The 27,958-nt window shown below is 38.6% G+C and overlaps 1 protein-coding gene across 3 annotated transcripts; it reads right to left on the reverse strand.

The window, feature by feature from the left end:
* On the reverse strand, positions 1-27,315 carry LOC148873863 (RING/FYVE/PHD-type zinc finger family protein). Of its 3 annotated transcripts, none has more exons than XM_088955988.1 (7): positions 26,914-27,315; positions 26,365-26,735; positions 15,515-15,787; positions 15,073-15,426; positions 1,857-1,946; positions 1,606-1,650; positions 1-1,395 (listed from the first exon to the last, which is right to left on the reverse strand). In XM_088955988.1, the coding sequence occupies exons 2-7, from the start codon at positions 26,617-26,619 to the stop codon at positions 535-537; spliced, it is 1,878 nt and encodes a 625-aa protein (XP_088812114.1). In that variant the 5' UTR covers positions 26,620-26,735; positions 26,914-27,315; the 3' UTR covers positions 1-534. The 3 variants fall into 3 exon arrangements, with proteins under 3 accessions (XP_088812114.1, XP_088812118.1, XP_088812124.1); XM_088955992.1 differs by having other exon boundaries at positions 26,365-26,747; positions 26,914-27,051; XM_088955998.1 differs by lacking the exons at positions 26,365-26,735; positions 26,914-27,315 and adding an exon at positions 21,760-21,911.
* Between the last annotated feature and the right edge of the window lie 643 nt (positions 27,316-27,958).

Consider the following 27,958-nt stretch of genomic DNA (forward strand, 5'->3'; position numbering starts at 1 on the left):
TTGAAGAGAATTAATGTATCTGAAAATATTCATATTTTCAATTGTAAAGAAATGGGCATTTGGATGCAATTTCTTAATATTACAACATCCTGCAACATTGCCTTTCTGATACCCATTACAAAGCTGACAAGACTCCTTTCTCAGCATTTGCACTCCAGAGGATCATTAAGCCAATAGCAGGTCTTGGAGGTCTTCTCCCTGTTTAATAGAGACTAAGCCCCAGCTAAATCCTCCAAACGATGAGCTATATACCGTAGTTTACATGGCAGTTCAATGACACTGATACAAACCCCCACCGCCTTCAGCATTAATGTATTTTAGATCCAAAAGAAATCTAGCCTAAACAATGTTTACGACCAAAACATGTTAGTCCTCTAAACAATGTGGCGAAAGACAGCTTTCTTGGCATAGGGTATTCGACCAAAATGTACAAAACCCTTACCAAAGGAGTATCAGGAAATGAATCAAACACAGACAATGAAGTGGATGTCCCTCCCCTTCGACTTTTTTGTCCAGAAAAATTTTGTGCTCTTCCTATCTCTTCCTCACAGTGGCAGCCATTTTTTCCTCACACTTGAGCTTTTCAGCAGCATTTAGAAGCATATCCACTGATCCTACAGCTTCGATTGCTGACTGCTTCTTCCTCTTCTGTTGTTTCTCATGATCCTCGTATGCCATCTTTGCCTTCCGTATTGCCTCAATCCCACCATCACATTGGCTGCAGAACCATTTCCCTCTTGGAATAGAAGTACGAGGAGGTTCCATACAATAAATGTGATATGCTTCATCACAGCCATCACAGAGGACAATATCATCATCATCTTGATCAGTCAAACAAGCTCTACAGAGACATGAAGGGCAGTACCAACATGATCCATGGGACTTCAACTGCTGACTCGTCAAGCACCTTACATGGTAGTACTTGAAAGGACAGAGGGGGTGTCCACACGCACGGAACTTCTGGCCATCCTCTCCCCCACTTCCACAGAACTTGCAAGACATTTTCTTTATGTTTTTGCTGGACAGATGGAGCCCATTTTTAGCATCCATACTGCAATCTGACCTCTCTTCCAAGTCACTAAGCAACTCTTCACCGGTTGGAACCATCTCATCCCCACCTCCATTGGTTTGGATCCTGGTGTCATTAATCCTCTCACATACAACACAATTGTCATGCAATGATTCAACCCCACTTGCAGTGCAGTTGGCACAAAACCAACTTGTTGGTGGAATCTCCTCCACAGCAGGCTCAATGCAACGGATATGGTACACTTGCTCACACGAATCACAAACCAAGAAATCTTTTCCCTCCGTCTTAGATCTGCAGCGCATACATTTATGATCTTTGTCCATGGCACAAGCCTCTGTTTGCTCCGATTTGTTGTGGTCAGAATCCTGGGTAAAAAAAAAAACAGTATCAAATGATTCTTTCAGGACCAACTTGATTGATCTTCTGCAAGTAGTCCTAATCTTACTGGCATAATAAAAAGAATGGCATATACATTGTATGAAAGTACAGATGTAAACCGAATTCTGAATTTGCAGTTCCAATCAACATTAATGTTTTACATGGCTGATAATATACAGTAGAAGAAAATTATTTACCTCAAATTTTCCTTCTTCATAAGCACCATTTACTAGGCCTCCCACCTGAGATAAAAAGTAAAATAGGATGAGGTAAGTGTAGCAAATAGGTGACTAAACAAAATGCAGGAAAGTTTTAATTTAGAAGCAAAAGGCCTCCTGGAGAACAAAGCCCAAAAATATAGGCGGTTAACCAAATAATCAGGTGTATTACAGTATTGATTCTATGATGCCACTGGAGGTCATGCTCTGGGATAAACCAATCTCCATACCTTCTCACGGTAAGAAGTCCGTGACAAGTCTGAAAGGCTCTTCGCAAGAGAAACCATTTCGGCTCCTATTCTCTGGAACTTTCCCCACACCTGGGAAACATTTAGGCATGAGATATCCATACCATGAGAACTAATTTTGAAATACATTCTTGAAACAAATTATGATATATGAAACCTCATGTTTTAATAGGAAAAACACCCAATACTGATGAAGAAAATAGGGAAAATGCCCAATTTAAGAGATTCAAATAACCACCACCATATCTCATCTTGATCTTCAGTGAGGTTACCAAGAAAATCAACGTAATCTTCCACTGTATTTAGAATAAGGTGGACACTTAGTATTATTTGGCTCACTTTCCATGTTTAATAAATTTCCTTTTATTTACTATGCAGAGAAAAGAATAAGGTGGTCCCTTGTAACTTTAAGATTAACACCAAAAAAATGGATCAAACAAGGAGGCAAGAATTAAACCAACAATTAAATAGCATAACTGTCATGATCTTGTAACCAGTATAAGAAAACCGACTGAGTTTCATTGGTGATAAGAGGTAAGAAAATACAACACTACTCTCCTTTTTTATTATATTCATTCAAAGAATATATCATTGGTGTACAAGTATAACCATGTAGAGATATTATTTACAAAAAGAGGATTCAATTAGACCTGTCCTGCCAACCTTCAAAAACAAAAATGGCAGGATCCAAATTACTTAGATGGGCTATTCCTTTTATTTGCTCCATTGCAGCCAACCAACAATGGATGGTGCTCAAAATCTTCCTGATTAGATCTTCCGCCAATATGCTCCTATTATGAAATATTCTCTGATTCCTCTCCTTCAAATACACCATGACACTGCAGCTGGAATACTCCACAATTTTCTACCTTTTTCAGTTACACCTTTCAATTTCCATGAGTAGCATTGGAATAATAGGACAGAACTTGCAAAACAGTCATCAACTGTCAATGTCACACCATTGCATATTCAAAGCAGCTACTTATTCAAACCTGGCTCTGGCCTTCTCCATTCTAATCATTCAGGTCTACTCACATCCTTTCTAAAGTATTTGTTGAACTGCTAGCTGACCTTGGCCCAGGGATCCATCTGAATGAGCAATTCAGATTGGAAGATAACACCCGTACTTCTCTAATCTTAAACCCCAATGTCCTTCAGATCTTGATTGCAGCCAGGTTACAAGAAGCTCATAATCGCCTTCCACCACAAGTCAATTCCATCCACATTTATCAAAAAGAGTACTAACAGTTCAGCCCTCTCCAAGTTACCAATCCCAGCAGGCCAGCAGGGACCCAATAACTCATTAAAATGGTACCATCATGGCATCGTATGACACCTCCCACACCTGGGGAGTTTAGACTCACAATTCATCTCAATTCAACTCACCAGGCGGTTAGCCATTCAAGTTCTTAGTTACCAACAAATAATAAGTTGTCACCAAAATAGATAAGGATGATGAAGTAATATCATTTGATTAATTGTGTTGAACATTAATCAGTTTTATGATTTTTTTATGATTAGATGTTTTATGTTAGTTGTTAGTTAGGAGGTGGGGACCACAGTGCTGTTTTATGTCTTGCCGCCCTGTAAGGGCATAGTTGTCTTTGTATTGCTCTCCTTTCTTTTCAACTTCTCTTTTTTTCTTCTCCTTCTCTCTTCCTTCTTTCTTCAAGAAATTCCTTTATTTTTTTTAATTCGGCAAACTTTCTACTTGGTATTAAAGCAGCGGTTAGGGTTTCTAGAAGCATTCTCATGCAGCCCTAGATCAACGGACTACATGAAGTAATAAAGGGCTGAACAATCTGTTGTACATTGCCCTATGGGGAAGAGTCCTAGAAAAGTTGGACTCTTTGTTTTTTATTTGATCTTGGGCGGCCAGGTATTGTTAGCTTTCTTTTGATTTTTTGAAGAGTGCAGTTTGGTTTATGGATTTTTCTGAGCCTCCTAGAGTGATCGATCACTCTTCTTTTTGTTGGGAAGCGTGGGGAGGAGAGAATTTTCTCTCCAACTAGGGTTTTCTTCTTTCGGAAGGGTTTGTTTCTGTGTGTGTGATATTAAATTGTTTTTGGAAGGTTTCCAATCTATTTTTTCTTACTATTGAACTGTTTGAAGTAAGATGGAGAGTTGGAATACCAAGATGAAATCTACTGGTATTGTGGGACTGGGTGTTGGAGGTAGTAGTGATATTTTTGGGTATGGGATCATTACTACAGTAAAACTTGATGGTACAAATTATTTGGAGTGGGCACAATCAGCTAAGATGGCTATTGGTGCCCGTGGAAAATTAGAGTATCTCACTAGGGAGGAGAATAAACCTGATACAGACTCTTCCCGATGGGTGTAGGAGAATTACATGGTAATGTCCTGACTGTGTAATTCTATGTTATCTCGTATTGCAAAAAAATTCCTATGGGCTAATACTGATAAGGAGATTTGGGATGGAGTGACTGAAACCTACTCTCATAAACAAAATGAAGCCAGAGCCTATTAGTTAAAGAATCAGGTGATAAGTATGAAACAGGGACAAAAACCTCTTGTTGTGTATTTCTCCATGCTGAAAACCCTATGATAGGAGATAGATCACTTAGAAACTGTGGAATGGGAAAGTGTAAATGATGCAACAATCTATCACAAACTGATAAAGAGGAATAGGTTTTTTGAGTTCTTGGCAGGGCTGAACCCTAAATTCGACATTGCTAGGTATCATATTCTTTCTAGGCAGGGTGTGACACTCTCTCAAGCCTATGCCTTTTGTCTCTGGAGAGGAGAGTAGGAGGAATGTAATGCTGAAACAACCTGGGATTGACTAGTCGGTTATGGTTAGTACAACAAAACCTAAGCCGAATGGAGACAAGGGGAGTAGTAAGACTAGAAGGGAAGATAAGAAGGACTTGGTGTGTGATTATTGCAAGAAGCCTAAGCATACCAGGGACACTTGCTGGAAGCTTAATCCAAATCTTATGCTTGCCCGGACAAGGAACAAGAAGGGAAATGCAAATGTAGCCACTACAGGAGACTCTTCAATCCCTCTTTCCCAAACGGATTGGGAATCCATTGCAATAGTAGCAATGAGGACAAAATTGGAGAGGTTTGGACAACTTATGAGTAAGAAAGATTCACCTACCACTAGCCTTCTAGATGGACAGCGGAATGCAGGAGCCAGCTACACCTCTTCCTTTGCACATACAGGTAGTTCATATGCAACTGCAAATCTTGCATCCACTTCAGGTAAGGAGGGACCTCCCTGGATTATAGACTCAAGAGCATCTAAGCACATGGCTAATGCCCCTACCCTTGTTCAGTTCATATCTGTTGTGTTCTGGTAGAGACAGAGTCTCTACAGTAGATGGTTCACATATTCCCATTGCAGGGAAAGAGACAGTTAGAGTGACCAACGATATAACTCTGTCTTCTGTTTTACGTGTCCCTAGACTTCATACCAACCTACTATTTGTTAGTTTTTGAGAAAGAATTTGAATTTTTGTGACCTTTCTTCCTGGTAATTGTGTTTTATAGGATCTGGAGTCAAAGAAGATGATTGGGAGTGGTCGTGAGGTGAATGGAGTGTACCTTATAGATGAGATTCCGAAACAATAGGGCTATCATGTTAGCAGCAACAGTAATAGTGGGTCAGAGTCAGTGAACCAGATTATGCTTTGGCACAATCGCTTGGGACACCTTTCTTTTAGTTCTTTGAAATGTCTTTTCCCAAAGTTGTTTGAATTTGTTTAGTTATCTACTTTGAAGTGTGAGAGTTGTCAGTTAGGAAAGCATTGTAGACAGTCTTTTAAACCAAGTAATATAAATACTTTTGCCTTGAATATTGTTCACACTGATGTATGGGGTCCATATCATATCCCTTCCATGGGAGGATTCCGTTACTTTCTCTTGTTTGTGGATGATTATACACGATATTCTTGGATATATTTGATGAGATCATGTGATTCGGTTCCTAACTTGGTACGACAGTTTCACTAGATGATTCTCACACAATTTGGAGTGACAACTAAGGTTTTTAGATCAGATAATGCCAGAGAGTACTTTGAGAAGGACCTAACCACGTATTTCCTAGAACGTGGGGTAATTCATCAGAGTAGTTGTGCATATACACCACAATAGAATGGAGTTGCTAAGAGAAAAAACAAACACACTGTGGAGGTGGCAAGGAGTCTTATGGTGTGTGCTTCAGTTCCTGTGTAGTTCTAGGGAGATGCAGTTCTTACAGTCGTGAATTTGATTAACCGTGTTCCTTCACGGGCTTTGGGGTTTAAGGTGCCATTTAGTCTACTTTTTCCAGATGGGTAGATAGTTCATATACCTCTAAGGGTTTTTGGGTATGTTTCCTTTGTTCACATTCTTGGCCCTCATCACAAGAAATTGGATCCTAAGGCCAACAAATGTGTTTTTCTTGGGTATGCTCAGAACCAAAAGGGATATTACTGTTATGACCTAGCGTCGAGGAGAAAATTTGTCACAACAGATGTTACCTTCTTTGAATCCACCTTCTTCTCCAGTGGTTCTCCTCAGGGGGAGAGTTTTGGGGAGAACTCACAATCTGCTCATCTTCCTGTTTCTTTGGTGCCTTCATCATTTCAACCAGCACCTGCACCTCCAGTTTCATTACCTGAGCCACTACAGGCAGCCTCACAGAAATATCAGCGCCGGTAGATGATGGTTGACTCCACACATCCTCAACCCACACCGCTCTCTATCAGTCCTTCTAAAACTCTAGATTCGGCAGATACAATTCCAGGTATTCCTCTTGAGCCTGAGCCTGTTATGTTTTCTAATGATATTGTTCATGTCCCTAACACCATTGTTGAAGCTGATCCCACTGACCTTGATCTTCCCATAGTACTTTGTAAGGGGAAGAGAAAGTGTACAGCCCATTGCATTTCACATCATCTTTTCTACAGTGCCTTATCACCCTCCTACCGTTCTTTTCTTTCTTCCCTGGATTTTGTGCCTATACCTAGGAATGTTACTGAGGCTCTCTCCAAACATGAGTGGAAAACAGGCATGCAAGATGAGATGGATGCTTTGATTAAAAACCAAACTTGGGAAATAGTTGATCTCCCCCCAGACAAGGAGACAATCGGATATAGATGGGTATTCACAGTGAAGTATAGGGCTGATGGCAAGATAGATAAGTACAAGGCAAGGTTGGTAGCAAAAGGGTATACTCAGACCTATGGTGTTGATTATCTGAAAACCTTTGGACCAGTAGTTAAGATGACATTTTGTATCCTTTTATCTCTAGCAGCCACCTATTCATGGCCTTTGTTCCAGCTTGATGTCAAAAATGCCTTCCTCAATGGTGATTTACAGGATGAGGTATATATGGACATTCCAACAGGCTTTTATGAGAATGTTGGTAAGGGAAAGGTGTGCAGACTCAGAAAATCTCTGTATGGACTGAAACAATCACCTAGGGCTTGGTTTGACAGGTTTAGAGGGGCACTCATCCGTTTTTGATATACACAGACACAGTCTGATCACACTCTCTTTGTGAAAAGGAGAGATGCTCTGGTGTCAATTCTGACTGTGTATGTGGATGATATAATGGTGACAGGAAATGATCTAGAGGAGATTGATGATCTCAAAAGATCATTACAACAAAAATTTGAGATCAAAGATCTTGGTGAGCTCAAATACTTCTTGGGGATTAAAGTTGCAAGATCCAAGCATGGGATCTTTATTTCACAGAGGAAGTATGTACTTGAACTATTGTGTGAGACTGAGAAGTTGGGGACCAAACCAGCAGGCACTCCTAGTGATCCAAATCACAGAGTTAATGGTGAGAGTGGTGAGTTGGTAAAAGATGTGGGGAGATATCAAAGAATGGTGGGTCGACTGTTGTATTTGTGTATGACACGACCAAATATTTCTTATGTTGTCAGTGTTCTAAGTCAGTACATGCATGCACCGTAAGTTCAGCACTGGGAAGCTATTGAGACGATACATGCATATCTGAAAAAGCACCCTAGCAGAGGCATTCTTTTCTCAAATCATGAGAATTTGAAGCTAAAATCCTATACAGATGTAGACTGGTCAGGATACTTAGATGACAGGAGGACTACATCAGGAGTGTGTACCTTTGTAGGTGGAAACTTGATCTCCTAGAAGAGTAAGAAACAAGCGGTTGTGGCAAGGTCAAGTGCAGAGGCTGAGTATAGATCCATGGCTCATGGTGTCTCAGAACTTCTTTGGGTTATCTCTTTTGAGTGAGATTGGGGTGAAAGTAGAGGAACCTATGATGTTATACTGTGACAATCAGGCTACAATCAATATTGCCCACAATCCAATTCAGCATGATAGGACAAAACACATTGAAGTTGATAGACACTTTATAAGAAAAAAAATAACAACCAGAGAAGCCTATTTGCCTTATGCCTCTTCAGAGTTGCAGCTCGCAGATGTCCTCACTAAAGGGGTGGCAAAGAACAAGCTTGAACATAAACTACGCAAGTGGGGAATGTGTGGCATTTACTCCCAACTTGAGGGGCAGTGTTGAAGATTAATCAGTTTTATGATTTTTTTATGAGTAGATGTTTTATGTTAGTTGTTAGATAGGAGGCGGGGACCACAGTAGTTATGTGAGTCCAAATTTTATTATGTTTTTTTGTCTTATATATGTTTGTTTTATGTCTTGCCACCCTATAAGGGCATAGTTGTTGAAAGCTAAACTACTGTAGCTTAAGTAGCAGAAAGGACAAGAAAAAGAAGAGATGTTGGAATGTCGAACTAACCTAGCCAGTCGACCATGTTATTATTTATATTTGAATGTAGTACAAGATACAAGTAATTACCGGAATGCCCCTGATTAGTGATGGGACACCCAGTGACTTAAAACATTAAATAGGCTTAGGCCCATTAACACAGGTCCAGTTACAGGATAGCTTGAACTTTAAGTATGGGCTAATAAGAACTCTTATTAGCCGAACACTCATATAGAGAGACATCATTCAACATTCTAACACTCCCCCTCAAGCTAAGCATGGATATCAATCATGTTTAGCTTGCCAAGTATGTCCCTGAACTTTGTTGTTGCCAGCCCTTTAGTCAATACATCTGCAATTTGCATTTCTGATGGAGTATAAGGCACACAAAGTTCTCCTGAAACAATTCTCTCTCTGACAAAGTGTCGATCAATTTCAATATGTTTTGTCCTATCATGCTGCACAGGATTGTTGGCAATGTTGATAACAGCTTTATTATCACAATACAGCCTGAGAGGACCCTGAGCCTTAATACCAAGCTCATTAAGAAGAGTTTTGAGCCATAAGAGTTCAGCAACCCCGTGTGCCATAGCTTGGTATTCTGCTTCTACACTTGATCTAGCCACAAAATCCTGCTTCTTACTGTGCCATGTGACTAGGTTCCCTCCCACAAATGTACAATATCCTGAAGTTCATTTTCTGTCTCCTACAGAACCAGCCCAATCTGCATCAGTATAAACTTCAATTTCAATTCTATTGTTTTTCCTGAAGAGAATTCCCTTTCTTGGGCAAGTCTTCAAGTACCTGAGAATCCTTTCAACTGCTTTCATATGAGGGATCGTTGGAGAGTGCATAAATTGACTGACAACACGCACAGCATAAGCAATATCTGGTCGAGTGAGGGATAAGTATATCAGTTTCCCTACCAATTTTTGGTATCTCTCTATCATAGTAGTCCTCCCCTACTGATTCCTGCAGGCCATGATTCTGTTCTATTGGATTATCTGCTGACCTACACCCCATCATGCTTGTTTCCTCTAGGAGGTCAAGAACATACTTCCGCTGACATATGTAGATTCCCTCTCTTGACCTGGCAACTTCAATCCCAAGAAAATATCTCAAATGACCCAAGTCTTTGATCTCAAATTCAGAAGCTAGAAACTCCTTCAGTCTTTTTATCTCTTCCAAGTCATTCCCGATAAGTACCATATCATCCACATAAACAATGAGTGCAGTAAGTTTGCTATCCTGTCTCCTTATGAACAAGGTATGATCTGCACCACTCTGAGTGTACCCCACTTTCTTCATGGCCCCACAGAGCCTCTCAAACCATGCACGGGGAGATTGCTTCAACCCATATAATGCTTTCCTCAGTTTGCACACCTTTTTACCAAAGTCATAGCCTGGTGGAGGTTCCATAAATACCTCTTCATGAAGGTCACCATTTAAGAAGGCATTCTTCACATCCAGCTGATGAAGTTCCCATGAAAAATTTGCTGCTAGTGACAATAGAACCCGAATTGTGTTGAGCTTTGCCACTGGGACAAAGGTTTCTTTGTAGTCAATCCCTTCTTTCTGAGTAAACCCCTTTGCCACAAGTCTGGCCTTGTACCTTTCAATGGACCCGTCCTCCCTGTGCTTTACAGTAAACACCCACTTGCACCCAACAGTGATCATCCCCTCTAACATATCCACTAATTCCCAAGTTCTTGCTTTCATTTCTTCATTCATAGCTTCTTTCCACCTTGGATCAGACACAGCCTCTGAGTACCTAGAAGGAACACGCACAGAGGAAGGAGCAAACACAAAGGAGTGATAGGTAGGAGATAAATGTGAGTAAGAAACAAAATCAGCAATGGGGTGTCGGGTGGTGCAAGAGCGGATAGGCTTACGGAGAGCAATAGGAAGATCCAAAACAGAAGTATGAGAGTTGGAATTACCTTGGAATGTAGAGATAGATTGATCCGAGTCCAACTGGTTGCTGTCATGAGGTTGAGAGCCCCTTTTTCTTCTGTTGTGTGTAAGTATCTCTTTTTGTTGCCTACTGGAGCCTTCAGAAACATCTGCAGCATCAGAAGAGGTAACCGGCACAGTGGGAGCCTCACTGAGTTGACCCGGAATGCCACAACAAGGAGTAGGAGGAGAGGATGGAAGACCCAAGGTAGATAGGGGAAAAAAAAAGGAGGGAGAATGAGAATCCTCTTCTGTCCCACTAGTCTCCCCCTGAAGAGGATTCTGAGAAGACTGAAAATAGGGTTGAGACTCAAAGAAGACCACATCTCTGGTGACATACTTTCTCTTGGAGATAGGATCATAACACTTGTAACCCTTTTGTGTAAGAGAGTACCCCAAGAATATTCCCTTTGTAGCCTTAGGATCCAGCTTGATCTTCTTTGGGTCCTTCACATGTATGAAACATATACAGCCAAAGACCCGAGGAGGAAGGGGAAAGTCTGGAAGAGTGGGGCACAAAACAAAGAAAGGGGTTTTCATACCCAACACCTTAGATGGCATCCGGTTTATCAGATATGATGCAAAAAGTACAGCTTGAGACCAGTATTGCTTGGGGACTTTGTGCTGGAAGAGTAAGGCTCGAGCTGTCTCCAATAGATGTCTATTCTTGCGCTCAACAACCCCATTCTGCTGAGAGTATTAGCACAGGATGACTGATGTAGTATGCCAGCATCATCCATGAATAAGTTCAAGGATTTTTCAAAGTATTCAGCAGCATTGTCGGACCTGAATTGCTTAATCTTCTTATTAAACTGTGTTTTAATCATCTTGCAAAATGCTATGGTTATCCGTGGTACTTCATCTCGTCCTTTTAACAGGTAGATCCATGTGCAACGAGAATAGTGGTCAATAAAACTGATAAAGTACCGGAAACCATCAAAGGAAACAATGGGTGAAGGGCCCCAGACATCAGAATGAACCAAATCAAAAGAATCACAAATTTCATTACTGGAAATTGGATACACAGTTCTACATTGTTTTGACATTTGACATACTTCACAGGTTAGACTCTGACTTGGAATGCCCTTAAACAATTCGGGAAACAACATTTCTAATGAAGAGAAAGACACATGACCTAGCCTAGCATGTCAAAGATGCAACTTAGCTATTGACTCCACACTCTCCGAACTACTGGCAGTAGATGCTTGTAAGGCTGAACCGATGTCTACATCAAGATAGTAGAGGCCTCCATACTCATGACCGCACCCAATCGTTCTTCTTGTTAATCTGTCCTGGAAGACACAATGAGTAGGCAAAAAGGTTATACTACAGTTCAAAATTTTGGTAAGTTTTGAAACAGACAAAAGATTTGAGGTAAGACTGGGAACATGTAAAACTGATTTAAGAGAGAGATCCTTGTTTAGGTCAACCACTTCCTTTCCAGAGATAGTGGAGAAAGACCCGCCAGCAACACTCATCTTATCCTGACCAGACAACAAATGATATGAAGAGAATAGGGAAGACATATGTGCCATGTGGTCAATAGCACCGGAATCGATAACCCAATAAGTAGAGTCAATAGAGCCAGTGGCACTGAAGGCAGAGGTTGTACCTGATCTGGCAAGAGATGTAGAAGCAAAAGAATTATTCCTTAGATGGGCTAATGCCCTGCTAAGGACCTCTACCTCACTAACAGTGAAGCCCAAAGTACCAGTTCCAGAGGAATCAGCAACCTGTCCCATAGGAGAAGAAGACACTGTTGGTGTATTTTGTGAGTTGTCATCATTGTTGCTGGTGACAAGATTCCCACTTGCTGCAGGCCTGTTATCTCTAGAAGAAACTTCTCTGGGTATTGAAGACATCTTGACTGCAGCCACTGTGTAGGTGACACTGATTAAGACTAGCTGAGGCAGTTCTGAAGGTTCTGAACCAGTTCTGGAGCAAATTTTGATTAGCCAAAATGATCACAGCAGGTTCTGACAGCACTCGACACAGTTTCAAACTTGTTGAGACTGCCACGGTTCTGAAACAGTTCAATTACAGCAGCAAGCAAGGAGTTCTAGGCTGGTAACCGACCTGAAGCAAAGGATTCTCAACTATTGTGCTATGCAAACTCCACTTGAACTTCGAGTACTGCAATTGTAAAGAGAGTGCCCCTCCGTGCGGCCAATACTAGGACTGCTAGCATCAGTCCTCAACTAGGGTTCACAGTGCTGAACAATCTGGAGCTAGCAGCTCCCTAGGTAATCTCACAGCAGTGGTGAGGGGTTTCGGACTGATGACCAACATGAACTTGGAGCTGTTTACCACTTTGCTATGCTGGTAGAAGTGTTCACAGTGCTGGTAGAACACTAGATAGACTTCACTTGGGCTGAACCGAAACTGCAACAGTCCGAGTACAGTAGCAAGTGAACAGTTCGAGGTTGCAACAGTAGCAAGTGAACAGTGGGCTTTGTAGAAGAAGCTAAGTCTGTGCGAGTCTTGCTGGAGCACTGAAGCTGCAACTGTAGAAGAAGCTAAGTCTTCACCACTATTCTGTGCAAGTCTTGCTGGAGCACCGAAGCTGCAACTGTAGGGGAAACTCTCCCCCTTTCGGCTAGTGCTAGGACTGCTGAAATCAGTCCTCAACTAGGTTTGTCCTATACAGACCTCTCTTAGTAGCCAAATAACTACTATTTGCTGGAAATAACCTAGTAGGACATCTACTTCTGGATCTTACTTCCCTTGAGTCCTACACCCAAGAGAAACCCTAGGTTCGAACTTGCTTTACTCTCTTACGCCCCTAAGTCTTCACTGCAGCAACCCAGAAAAGGAAGAGAGAAGATGAAAAGACAGCAAGGGAAGAGAGTGTGCGCCAGCTGAAACCAGGAAAAAGCTAACGCTCTGATACCATGAAAGCTAAACTACTGTAGCCGAAGTAGCAAAAAGGAGAAGAAGAAGAGATGCTGGAATGTCGAACTGACCTAGCCAGTCGACCATGTTATTATTTATATTTGAATGTAGTACAAGATACAAGTAATTACTGGAACGCCCCTGATTAGTGATGGGGCTCCCAGTAACTTAAAACATTAAATAGGCTTAGGCCCATTAACACAGGTCCAGTTACAGGATAGCTTGAACTTAAGTATGGGCTAATAAGAACTCTTATCAGCCAAACACTCGTATAGAGAGACATCATTCAACATTCTAACAGTTGTCTTTGTATTACTCTCCTTTCTTTTCAACTTCTCTTCTTCTCACTTCCTTCTTTCTTCAAGAAACTCCTTTTATTTCATATGTTTTTAATTCAGCAAGGTTTCTACTAAATGTTATGGGATTAAAAAGCAACTTATCTACCAATGGAAAAAAATATTATCTGATTTTCTAGTTATTATAGTTCAGCTTAATATTATTAAAATTTCATATGCATATATTAGCAATTTGTCCAAGACTGACTGAGTTATGTAACTGGATGAGTCGGATCATTTATTTATTTTTTCTACCAATGTTGTAACAATCATTTGAACAGCTCATCAATCCTTCTACAGTTTTTCAAAGATGCAGCACTTCAAAGAGAATATAGGTTGCTATTTAGAATAACCAAATTGTTGATGTTCAAGATTTGGGATCTGATGCATGGAATAGATGGCAAAAAAGACAAAAATAACAGTTCTACTTAACAAATCCACTTCTTTAGTTATGAACCACCAGTGTTTAAAGCGCAAGGTGCAAAAAAAGTGCAAGGGCCAATTTGCACCCAAGGCGAGAGGCACAAGGCGAGGTGCATGCCTTTTTGAAGCAAGGCTCAAAAATACAAAAAAAAATGCTAAAAAAATATAAAAAAAGGCAAAATTTCAAAAAAAATGCAAAAAATAAAAAATATTAAGCATAATATTAATAAGAAATATAAACTTAATTTTTAAAATTAATGGTTTTAAAAAACCTATTGTCTAAAATTAAAATAAATATAACATGTAAAGCATATTCAAATGAAAATTTAAAAATAAAATCAAACATATAAAACATTTTCATGCATGTAAAGCCCACAATCTCTTTTTTCCTTCAATTGCATTACCTCTTCAAGTAGCTAATGTGATGTAAAACATATTACATTCCTAATTCTACGAGTCGCCTTTGTGCCACATCCCTCTAGACAAGCCCAAATAAGTCCATGTTATGGTCCTAAATTCTTAGTTCTCACACAAAATAATGATTTTATAATTTTAATTGCTTTTTAAGAAGATATTTTAGTAGGATGAATGAATGAACAACATTACCAAATTTGAAAGTGCAGCACCTAGGACCAGGGCGAGGCACCTACCCTAAAATGCACCTCACCTGTGCGCCTAGGTGCGCCTCAGGCACGCCTTTTAAATCACTATGAACCACTGTAGGAGCATATAGATTCAATATCAAACTAACTGGCAGATAAATCCAAAGTTCATATCTTGAGATGTCAACAGTGATCAAATATGGCATCTTCAATGATTGCAAGAGCATGAAGAGAGGAAAGCATGTATGAGCATATATGAGGATTGGAACACTACCTGTTGAATGTCCGCGCAAAAAAGTACTGGAGACTGTTCATAAGCCCCTTCTTTCATTCTTGAGTTGATGATACTAAAGTCAAAAAAGCTGTCAACCTTGACACCTTGGAAATTTTCGCAGAGTAACTTACACAGCAATGCAAACTTCTCTGAAATTATAACTTTATGAAAAACCTGCTGACACAACTCAGTGTTGTGATGAACATGGATTCGATCACTTGTCTCATTTCGAGATCCATCTGGAGAAGCATCCACATGCCCCTTGGAAAAATTGTGCTTTCTATCAGGTATTTTAGTTGTACTGTTTAACTGTGAGTGTAATTTCTGACTATCTCCATGACGCTTGGCAGATTCCTGTGAATGGGTATTGAACCAAGAAATTATCTTAATAACTCATGGGAAAAGAAGGCAAGGAATTGCCTGTGAGTCATACAAAAACTACCTGGTTCCATGCAGTTTGCTCAGTGGCATTTTGCACCTTAGGCATGTTACCATAACGGAATTGACTGTGCATGATTGCTTCACGGATGCATCTATGTATACCACCTTCACTCACACCCAATGACTGTGATATTTCTTCCAGCACAACACGCCTCCAGTGGCCATGTGGACAATCATCAATGCCATCTAAAAGAACAGGACAAACTATTCTCGAAAGGCCATCTTGCTCAAGAGAATTCTTGTGTGCAACTATGTCCCCTGGCTTTTTTGTGGTCTGCAGAAAACCATATAAGCCAGATAAGGCTGAGACAGAATCATAGAACCAGCAATAGACAATGTTCAAGAAGAGACAACAGACAAATATCAACATCATAAATAACCTATAAAAAGATTTACATTAAGGCTGTCTTTGTTTCAATTAAAATGGATGAAATTTGCTCAGGCTGAAATATTTGAGCTATATTTTCACCCCTTGTACAATCAAAATTTTGCTTTCCTTGCCATCTACATCAAAACAAATGATAAGTGGCAGAAACAAAAAGGGATGGTAATAATAGTTGAAATATTTCAGTCTGAAAATTTCTGTCCATATTAAAGAGAAATAAATGCAATCCAAGGAGAGAATAGCTTTCCTAAATAGAAACTACCACAGAAACATACAATCAAATAACCTTAACCGTTTTTCTTATTTTCCCTTTATGTGGATTAGTTGAAATAATAGTAGACAACCACAATACAGAATCCTATACCCATGCAAACTACTGTATTTTGGAGAAAAAATCTGTGAGGTGTGGAGATGACAAGTCTTCTAACCTGTACCAACATCTTGTGGAGATGACAGGTCTGTAAGGTTCCGTGAAGCTAGCTAGGGGTACAACTTGGTCAGAATCGAGTTAGGAATTTGTTCAAGTTCCTTCAGATCAATGATCATCATAATTCACCAAGTCAAATTAGACAAGTGGTTTTGCGTAGAATACTGGAATGGAAAATGAAATTTAACTTTAATGCTAATAAGCTTACAAATATGCCAAATTTAATAAGATGGCTACCATTAAAGTCTTCAATACTAATATGAAAACCAAATAGGGTGCAAAGAACAACTTTTACAGGTGAAAATTGTATAAGAGATAGCCAACGGAACATCTTAGAATTCAAATTCCATCAATGTATAAGAGGTTGCCAAGGCCCAATAGAAATATTAGAATTCATATTCTATTCTATCTTGCTGAATGGGAGAATGAATTTTCACCTAAAGGATGATGAGGGTCTAGGACTGACACGTCTTGGGCAAGTTGATATATAATTTCATGGCAAATGGTGGTAATGATTTAGTCAGTATGCAAAGGGGCCTAAATGTGCTACAAAGGAATGGGCTAAGTAACCAATCAAGAGTGGGTTTGCCAGTGATCCAAAAACCTCGGAACCACACCCTATATGTACGGATCACTGTCTTATTCAGTCTTTATTGGCTAAATAGTCCATTGTATACATCTTTGTTTGTAGCAGATCCAGAGCTTACCCAAATAACCTACAGAAAAAATGCATTGCTGCCAAACATGACTAGGTATTTGGAGTGAGAACCAACTGAAGTTAGAAGTTAATATGGGTGCAAGTTTGTTTGGAAAGCAATTTAAAAGGCTTACCCCTTTTCATTAAATGAGTCAAATATGAGCTGGCAGATAGGGCTAGAACCTATGATACCCAGAATAATGTGTAAATTCTGAATCCGATACTGCATCAAGCCCTGTCCTTGCATTATCCTAGAATAATGTGTTGGCATGAAATGATGTGGCAGCCATCCTCTCAAGTAGGGGTAATCATTTCTAGGTCAGCCTGCAAGTTTCTGGACTTGAACCTAGGTTTTGAGCTCAGGCCTAGCCTGGCCAGAAATACTTGTACATATATTTTGTATAGAAATGTTATATTATGACATATACAATATTTTATATTATAAAAAGTATACACATTTATTGTGTCATACATACATTTAATATACAATACAATGCAATAGTCAGAGACCTTTTTTTGAAGGATAAAGAGAAAAAAGCTTATTGGAATAAAAAGAAAAAGTACAGCAATAGGTGATAAGATATCACCAAAAGCAGCTGAGCAACTCCATCAGAGACCACAGATAACACCCATGAGAATCCCAATCAAAACCTAGAGAAAGACCACAATAACAAGCCTGATACAAATCCCAATACAAATATGGTAACCACCCGACACACAACCAAAGCTAAAAGCCTTTCCTGAGGCATACATCAGTCTTCATCTGCAAATGCATTAGTCAGAGACCTGGAAGCCCAGGTCTTGCGCCTTGCGCCTTGTGTCTTGTGCCTCAACGTAGGCGTGTGCCTCAACGTAGGCGTGTGCCTTTTGAAAATTTGCCGCTTTTTTGCCTTTTTTGAACATAGCAGCTAGGTCGGGGGCTCCGCCCTCGGAGCCCCATTTCGCTTGCTCACCGAGGCTCCAAGAACCCCCAATTTGGTAATGTTGTCCATTCATTCATTCTAATAAAATGTCTATTTAAAAAGCAAGTACAACTATAAAATCATTATTTTGTGTGAAAACTAAGAATTTAAGACCAAACATGGACTTGTTTAGGCTTGTCTCGAGGGGTGTGGCACAAAGGCGGCTCATAGAATTAGGAACATGGTTTCAAATGTCGCCCGACATATGTCGATGTCGAGGCTCACCAACATGAAAATGGATGGTAATATAAAATTACATTATGTCGGTCGACATTTCCTATATTTTGGAAATGTCGACCAAATTGGTCCAAATAACCAAAAAAAAAATACAGCATTTCCTATTATGTCGACAAGATGTCAACTAATGTACATTAAAAATATAATATATTAGTATATTATATTAATATAATACAATATATTAATATAGATTATTCCATTAATAATTTCTATATAATATTTCAAATAAGATATTTATAAAAAGAATTAACAAAATATAAAAACAAAAGAATAAATTAATTACTTTATAATATAAAACATAAAATATTTTTCAAGTAATAAAATATTAACTAGTTAGTATTTTTTAAAATATTTATTAAAATCAGAAAATGTTTATTAAATTTTATAATAAACCATATTCTACATTTAATATAAAAAATCAGAATAAATTTAATAAATTTTATACTAAATCATAATTTATTATAAATTTAGTATTAAAAATCATAATAAATTCATTAAGTTTTATAAGAAATCAGAATTTGTCATAATCTTAATACTACAAAAAGGAGAATCAATTTATTAAATTTATAATAAAACATAATGTATTATAACTTTAATATTTAAAAAAAATCAGAATAAATGTATTTCTATTTACTAGTGTGAAATAAATATATTAGAATTTATAATAAATCAGAATTAAAAATAAGAAAAGAAAATATCAGATAACCTTGTAAAAACATCAAAATGCATAATAAATCATCATTTACTAATTTGTTATAGATCTTAGTTTCTTAGCTTTATATAATGGTTGGGAATAAGATAATAGTCTAGAAATATGTATCAATGCTTCTTTTATCATTTTACAAAATATCTTTGCATATTTCCACATATTTCATAATATTTCCACAATGTCTCTAATTTTTACAATATTTCCCCTCAACATTTCTGACATTTCCGACATATGTCCTATACTTTGGTATGCGACGTTTCCATTGACATCGACATTTTAAACCTTGATCAAGAATGCAATATGTTTTACATTACATTAGCTGCGTGAAGTAATGCAATTGAGTGAAAAAAGAGATTAGAGGATTTAAATGCTTGAAAATGTTTTATATGTTTGATTTTATTTTTAAATTCTCATTTGAATATGCTTTACATCTTATGTTTATGCATTTTAATTTTAGATAATAGTTTTTTTTAAACATTATTTTAAATTTTAAGTTTATATTTTTTATTAATATTATATTTAGTATTTTTTTGAATTTTCTGACAATTTTTTTAGCTTTTTTTTATAATTTTACACCTTGCTTCAAAAAGGCGCACACCTCACCTTGCACCTTGCGCCTCAGGCGCAAATTGACCCATGTGCCTTTTTTGCACCTTGCACTTTTAAAACACTAATATATATGATACACGTATTACTTAAAAATCAAAATACATTAAAAATATGCCCAGGGGCCATTACTTGTTATAATGGTAAAATCTTGGGCTGTCAAGCATGAGAACATGGATTCAAGATTGAGAGCACCCAGTTTGTGTAGAGAAAAAAAATGCCAAAGGTTAGGACCATATCCAGCCCACCCCTCCCAAAACCTCAGATAGCTGGAACCCAACATTGGGTAATGGCCTTCTACATTAATTATGCCCAAAATGTGATATAAACCATAAAAATAAATAAAATCCAAACAAATAAAAGTAGAAAACTTTTTAGCTAATTGATCTACCACCACTTTAGCAAAAAGTTGGTTTTCCTCCTTTGAAAGATTCAATTGCCAGAGTTTTGGCTTCAAAAAATCGTTTTTTTAAGAGTAAAGAAGAAATTTTATTAAAATAAAAAGAAAGGTACAAGCTGACTGGGTGTCAAGATGACACACCACACCAGTTAGTCACTAAGAAACAAGTTTACATTACAAGCCTGAATCTCAAGAACATCCCAAAAAATTTTCCACCAAATCTGCATTGTTTACTTGCTCAAATTCTGGAATGCCCGGAACCCAGCTTGAAACCAGCTTTCCGACTGAGGCCACCAAAACTTCAATGCCTTTTGATTTATCTTCAAACAGCCTTCTATTCCTTTCCTCCCATAACGTCCAGCACACCAAGAAGGGGATGCAACTCCAAATAATTCTTGCTTTCTTGCTTTCTTGCTTCCTCTGAACCTTGGCCAAGAGGAGAACATTTCTGCAGGTAAGGCAGGCTGAAAAACCGGCATGCCAAACAAGAAAGAGTAGTACTGACATATGAAGTTGGCTACTCCACAGGAAAAGAACATTCCTCGTCCTTGTTACATAGGTAGCAGTAGCTTGCCATAATAATAAATAAAAAATTTTAAAAAAAAAACTCTATGCTTCAGATGGTCTGTTGTTAGGATGCTGCCTAAGGCAACCAGCCAAGCGAAAGTTTCCACTCTTGGGGAGAACAGGATTCCCCCATACTCCACCTACTTGGTCAGAAGTCAAATCCTCTTTGATCAAAGCCAGATAAAAGGATAGCAAGAACTTTCCATACAACTAGTCAAATCCTCTTTGGGACACCAGACCAACTGATCACCTCTAGTCTCAAAGCATTGAGCAATCTCCACTTTTTGTTCGGTCAACCTGTACAGTCTTGGACAAAGTTCATACAACTTCCCAAAACCACACCACTCATCTTCCCAAAACCTTACTCTAGCCCCATATCCACTAAAACTCACCAAACCCTGAACTCCTGATTGAACTTCATAATAACTTTCCATACACAAACCCATAAGAGATTGGCACCTCTCTTGACTCCCACCCAAACCTTACCGCTCCATACTTCCCTACTACCATCCTTCTCCACAAAGACTCCTTTTCCTTCTCCAACACAAGCCCCCAAAGCCATTTGCCAAGGAGGGCATTCTTAAAAAAAAACTTTTATTCTCCTAAACCCCAACCCCCCCCCCAAACTCTTTCAGCCTGCATACTTTTACCCATTTTACTAGGTGAAACTTCTTTTCCCTCCTCACCCCTTCCCAAAGAAGATCCCTCTGCAGTTTCTCTATCTTGTTGGCCACATCAGTTGGTATTTTCAACAAGGATAGGTAATAGGTGGATAAGCACAACAATACACTAGTGTAATCCTACCATCCAATAAAATACAGCATAATTGAAGATAAAGAAGATAGAACAATCAGAAAATGGGAACAAAGTGGAAGTTTTTCAGTCAAGTCTTATGCTACAAATCTGAGAACTGCTAGGAACACTACTTTCCCTCATAAGGTTGTTTAGAGGTCCCTCAAAGATCTAATTCTTGGTTTGGCCTATCACTCTTGGAAAATGCCTCATAAAGGACAATTTGATCAGGAGGGGGTTACACCTATAGGACGTAAGGTGTGTCATAAGCAAAATAAAGCTGTCCTCCAGAAACTGGTATCCTAGTTGGCATGGCCTCTTCTCGGTTGTCCTTAATAACTAGCTTTTCTCTTTCTGTTGTAGGATACCTGATGCTGGATCCCATTGTACAGTAACCTGATTTATTGGAGCATAACTTACACACTTCAAAGTTCAAACTTTCTTGACAATAGTATTACAATTACCTTTACCATGTCCCAAGGAAAAACTATTAAACCATACATCGGATTGTGCTTTTGTCCTGTCTTCTGAAGTTTTGTGACCCATACTTGTCCAATTCATATTATAGCCACTCTCACAAAACTTCTAACTGATCATGACAGTTCCATGTGACAACCTGAATTTGTTCAGAGCCATTACACAATACCAAGTGACAAGTCAAAACCACAGTTAGGATCACAATTATCTGTTTCAATATAGAAAATATAAATCATGACATTTTTTATCAGCAACTCAGAAGATGGATTCATTAAGGCTGCGTTTGGAATCGGTGTAAATCAAAAATGGTGTAGAAGTTTAAACCGGTTTGATTTTGTCCGTGTTTGGAAGGAGAGTGTGATCGACGTAAAACTCCACTCCAGTTCAGTTTTGCGTACATTTGGATGGAGTGGAGTTTTACGTCGATAATTGATGTAAAACCTATCAAACATAAATTTTACATCAATTATCGATGTAAATACTACATCAATTTTATCGATATAAAACTTTACACTCTTCACCCATCGTGTTTTTCAAAAAGCAATGGTCACTTTCACGGTTCAGCGTAAAACGTCATCGGTGTAATTTTACACCGAAAGTACATCGATGACGTTTTGCACTGATTCCAAACGCAGCCTAAGAACAAATAATGAAGCACAACAAGAAGTTGAAGGATAAAGATATACAAAAAAGAATCATGACAATTTCATTACATATTTCTCTAAAGAAACATTAGTAGCCTACAAAGATATAGAAATGAACCACCAAAAAAACTTCTATAGATTTTGTTATTATGGCACATAATACCAATGAACGATAAATGTTAAAACGTAAATGGCTATTAAACTTCAAAGGCATAGTCCAACTTGCTCCATGATGTAAGACATATACTTTGTAGTAATCTCACCAAAATCCAAGTGCCAACAACAAAGTCCTATCTATCATTCTTTTTTATCAGTAGCCAGTGATGCTTCATTAATGGTATCAGAAAATATATAGCACACATTTTACAACTATTATATATTCAATACCAGTCCCTCACTTTCTCCCCATTGCTCCTTACAGTACCCTATTTTTACAATAGCTATATGTTCATCTCTTAATACAGAAAGCAATCATCACAAACACCAAAACCTGTCTACTAACTCCTCCACAGGCTAATAAATCAGCCACTGAGTTAGCAGATCTAGGTAGCAATAGAAAATATGCATCCAAACCAAGTGATAAATGCCTTGCTTCCCTGATCTGGTATCTAACTTTCCAAGGCTTCACCCTTACCAGAAAATAATATTGTGAGTCCCCTTCAACAATCACCTCTCAGGTCTCAAAGTAGCCAACTTCAAGCTATGGTTCATAGGTCTGCTCATATGGAACTCCCAATTCCTATCCATCCAGAAAAGGCCACTTTGATATCCTCATCATGGTACAAAAAGGCCAGTGAAGTCCTACTTATCACTTTCCTCATTAGGTATAGATCTGCTCATGACCAGGTGGCCCAGGCCAGGTTTGGCTTAGCTTTTTCCAAAGTTTGAATGGGTCCTACCCAAAGCAGTGAAAAATGTTCATGGGCCAAGCATGAAGCCAGTCCGTGAATTAGGGATATCAAAACTTTAAAATCAGGATGCTGAATTTACTCCTCTATAGCTCTACCACCAATGAACTTAACTTATGAAACCTACAGCATGGCCAGGACCAATAGAAAGCCACCAACAGGATGTTTGGGGGAGGGGGGGGCTCCAATCTTGATAGAATGGGAACCCAATTGGAGGAGTAAATTATAGGATGATCATTACAGGATGAACAACCCTGGCTCCTCTCCCAAATTATAGGATGATCATTAAGCTATATTGCATCTCTTTATTAAGTTTGACATACACAAGCCATGGTACAAATACCACCATATGCAGTTTTCACATGTATCCATATCATCATTAGGGGAGTTAGGCAAGGAAACCCACTGTTTCCCTTTCTGTTCATATGAACAGGGGCTCTGGCCTCTGAGTAGAATAATTAATAGGGTGATCGAAGGTGGTCTCTTGGAGAGTTTCAGAGGAAACAGGTGGCTTACTACAATATGCAAACACCACCTTATTTTTTTGTAAAAGCATCACAGGAACATTATATATGAGACCATTCACATAATTCTCATTTGGTTTGAAGTAGTTTCAGGCCTAGGAATAAGTATACATAAAAGTGAACTGCTGGCTGTGGGAAAGGAGATTGATGTTAGGCAGTTGGCAGACCATGTAAGGTGCAAAATAGGTGAACTGCCTACAAGGTATTTGGGGATGCCTTAAGGAGAGAAATGTACTTCAAAGATGGTTTGGAAGACAGGGAGGCAGTGGTGGAGCGAATTGACAAATGGCTGGCATCTTGGAAGGAAAAATACTTACCAAAAGGAGTAAAACTGACCCTAATTAAAAGTGCGTTATCCTCCCTACCAACTGTTATCACTGTTTCCAATTCCATCAAGCACAGCCAAGAGCCAAGATCATTGAAAGAAAAATGAGAAACCTCTTAAGGGAAGGTTGGAAGGAAGAGTCCAAGTTGCACCTAGTCAAATGGAGTAAATTTTGCAGACCTAAAAAAGCAGGAGGCTTGGGAGTTAGAAATTTAAGAGTTTAATATGGTCTGCCCAGGAAATGGCATTGGAGATGGGATGGCCAACCCAAGCCCTTGGAGAAGAATGATTATGGAAAAGTATGGAGACAGCAATATGATTTTTTTTTTTTGATAAATATACAGAAATATGATTTAGGAGCCAGCATAGACCAACTTGTCTTATAGGTGTGCAATGTGAAGGGGTATTCAGAAATCTCCAAGTGAATTCAGAAAGGGGATCAAGTATGTAGAGGGATATGATACAAGGATAAAATTTTGGCATCATACCTGGTGTGGAGATCAACCCCTTAAAGTGCCCTTCCCTACACTGTCTGAGATTAAGGACTGTTTGATTGCTAAAGGTTCTTTCCAAAGATTAAGTCCAGGTGAGTGGTGTCCCATTTTTAGAAGAAACCTAAACGACTGAGAGGTAGGGGAGCGAATGGAATTAATGCGAATGATCAGCAACTTCACACCTAATCAGTCAAGAAGAGATAAAGGGATATGGCTGCTGGAAAAGTCAGGATTAATTTCAGTCATATAATTCTACATTTCTACATTAGACTAAATGAGAATGTAAGGGAATTGGAAAGCCTTCCAGAGGCCAGAGTGTGGAATACTGTAGTCCCTCCTAAAGTTGCCTTTTTTGATGTGGGTTGCAACTTTAGGGAAGTTTTTAACAGCAGATGTTTTGGCAAGATAAGGAATGAGGGTGGAACCCAGCAGATTGTAATGTGCAGAGAAGCTTCCCATGATCTGGATCATCTTATTCATTGCAGATTGGAGAGAAGTTTATGGACAAGACTACTAGGTCTATTTGAAGTTCAGATTTGTTTCCTAAAAAATCTGGCTGCCTTATTATGGAGTTGACAGCTGAAAAGTTTATCTAAAGAAGGTGATATGGGGAGTAGGAGTAGGGCCTGCAACAGTGGTGTGGATTATCTGGACGGAAAGAAATAAAAGGCTGTTTGAAGACAAGCATAGCTCGGAAGCAACCCCAATGAAAGAATTTTGGGATAAACTGTATTTTTGGGCAAGGAATACACAAACAGTATAGGAACAGACTTTATAGTCCTTTTTTTTGTTTCTTTTTTAGTACAACTCTCTTTTTGTATCTATGCACACAAGATAGAAATGTATAGAAAAGACACGGGCCACTGCATAATTCCTTGTTTTGCAGATTTTACTTTGAGTAATACAATATCTTACCTTTCTTCTCAGAAGAAGGGAAAAAAAAACCATCATATGCATATAATCCATGTAACTTATACCTAGTTCCAGCCAAAAAGTATTAATCATAATACAAAAATTCTATGGAACAATTTTCACTTACTATTTACTATGACATAGCATCATCTCATCAAAGATCTGCAAATAAGCACTCTATGGATCTTGAAACATGTAGCAACTACCAGCTAGCAAAATTGGATTAAAATTTTATTGAGAGTATGAATGCCTGAATTCTTATTCAATAAAATTGTAAATTGTAATTTCTGGCTTAAATTTGTCATCTTTATGTGGAGAAGTTCAAGAGTAGGAAAATGATAGACGCCCCCAAGTGAGTGCCTTGTCATCTTGATTAATGGAAAAAAACGTTTTCCTAGATGAATGTTTCCACTATATTGGTGGGACAAAATGCTGTTTAGCAGATAGTGCGCACTTCGTAACCTATTCCTCCTCCAACTGAAGCAGCAGATTATATGTCCACTGTGTTATTCTTAACAAGGAATTGCTTCCCCCAGTAGTCAAAAGCATCCTAAGTTGTTTTATAAATCTACCTTGTTTAGTTACAAATTTAATTTTAAAGGATGTATGGGTCAAATACTGTTATGAGCTTTGAAATCTTATATTTACCAGATTAACTCCAAGCATTTCAAACAAAAAAAAAAAAAGACAGAAACTACTCAAAACAGTAGTCCTACAAAAACAACAATTTAAACTAACTTAGCAGCTCAGGAAAAAAAAATGACGACAAAGGAAAAAGTGCGAACCTGGCCTGGTAATTGACCTGCTGCTCCTTCAGAATCTCTCCCATCTTCTTGAAGGCTACTCTCTGAACTCAGCCTCGACTGCTTACGCCGCTTGTAAGTACGAAGCTCCTCAGCAGAAGAGACCCCCAAATTCCCATCAGTATTATCACCTCCAAATCCAAATGCATACCCATTCAAGGCAGCACCATCCGCACAAAGAGCCACTAGGGAGCAGTCCATACTGTCACCATTACACGTTCTCTCCTCAATAAGCATTTCTCCAGATGACTAACCCTAGCTTACGAGCTTACCCAGCACGAAATTAGGGTTTTCACAGAAGCACCAGCGACCCACTCAACACGAACCTCAAGAACATCCAAGATTCAATCTTACTGCAAATTATTCTATATTAATAGTAGAAAACAATCAAAGCAGGACAATCCCAAGTTCCAAGCACACACTAAAGTCCATGTTGTGATTGTGCTAACCAAAGATTTCATAAGCAAAACAAAAATGCTTAACAACAATCAAAAAGGCAAAATAGAACAAACAACAGAACCCCTAACTTGCCTGAAACACCAAATGGAAGCGAAGACGCCACAGAGGAGAAACCCTAATCTTCTGGGGAGTCAGCTCTTTTGCCCTGAAACTCGTCTCTGGTAGAATTTTAAATTTTCGGAAACAGAGTGAGAGTGGGGGGTGTCCTGGGTTCTTATCAGTTTTATGAAAATAAAATAATATTAAAACTTATATTTTTTGTGTATAGCAACTGACCGGAGGTGACCGGCTGCTGCACTCCAGTTAATGCTGGAAGAGACTCTGATGAGAATTGGGAACCGGCAATTGCCAGTCTCCGGTTGTAGTACCTCCACAGCGCCGGTCTCATGTTTCTGTGCTTTATTGCGAAGGATGGCGCCGGTATCGTCCCTTCGTTTTCACTCTCCAGCTCTCAACTTTCAACTCGTCCTTGTTTCTTTCTTATCCTTTTTAACTCTCTATTTCTTATGGGAGTTTTATTTTTCTCTTTTTGAAAGGGGTGATTGAGTTGGGAAGCGAAATCCAAGTTGGCATATGGGAAAGATGACTTGGCAATTCAGGATCCTTTGATGGACGCAGTTTGATTGGCCACGTCAGCCCATCATGGTTTTTATTGCAAATTTCATAGTAAAATCTTGAACTGACAAGTGTGAGAATGGGCTTCAAGTTCAAGCCACTTTGTATGAAAATGTGGAAAGTCAGTAAAAAGCTGATGAATCTTTTTTCTCTAATAATGAATTTCTTTGGCAATGATAAAAATGCTTTCTTCTTCCCTACTAATACTATATAATGATGCAATTCTCAATGAACTAAGAACTGCAAATTGATTGGAGGGAGAGAGAAAAAAAAAAAAAAAAGGAATGATCAAACTCCTTTCAATGTCATAGATAAACCATTGATGATCATGACATAAAGCTAAAGATAATTAAAAACCATTACTATTGAACAAAAAAGTCTACAATGAAGAGGAAAGAGTAATCCTTAGAAGATTACCAAACTGAATAAACGTTGTAGCTTGAGTTAAAATAACAGAGCTGTAATAGCACAAACGACTGATTCATTTTTTGTTGTGAACAAT

Source organism: Nelumbo lutea, chromosome 1 (genome assembly GCF_056320005.1).
Source record: "Nelumbo lutea isolate HS-2025 chromosome 1, American lotus-T2T, whole genome shotgun sequence".
Taxonomy (NCBI): domain Eukaryota; kingdom Viridiplantae; phylum Streptophyta; class Magnoliopsida; order Proteales; family Nelumbonaceae; genus Nelumbo; species Nelumbo lutea.

What these genes read in the sequence shown, in the direction of transcription:
- LOC148873863 (XM_088955988.1), bottom strand. Translation starts at nt 26,619, where the DNA reads ATGCTTATTGAGGAGAGAACGTGTAATGGTGACAGTATGGACTGCTCC. An exon ending in AGCAAACTGCATGGAACCAG is followed by an intron (nt 15,427 to 15,514) that starts GTAGTTTTTGTA and finishes ACCCATTCACAG; the next exon opens with GAATCTGCCAAGCGTCATGG. An exon ending in ATGAAGAAGGAAAATTTGAG is followed by an intron (nt 1,396 to 1,605) that starts GTAAATAATTTT and finishes TTTTTTACCCAG; the next exon opens with GATTCTGACCACAACAAATC.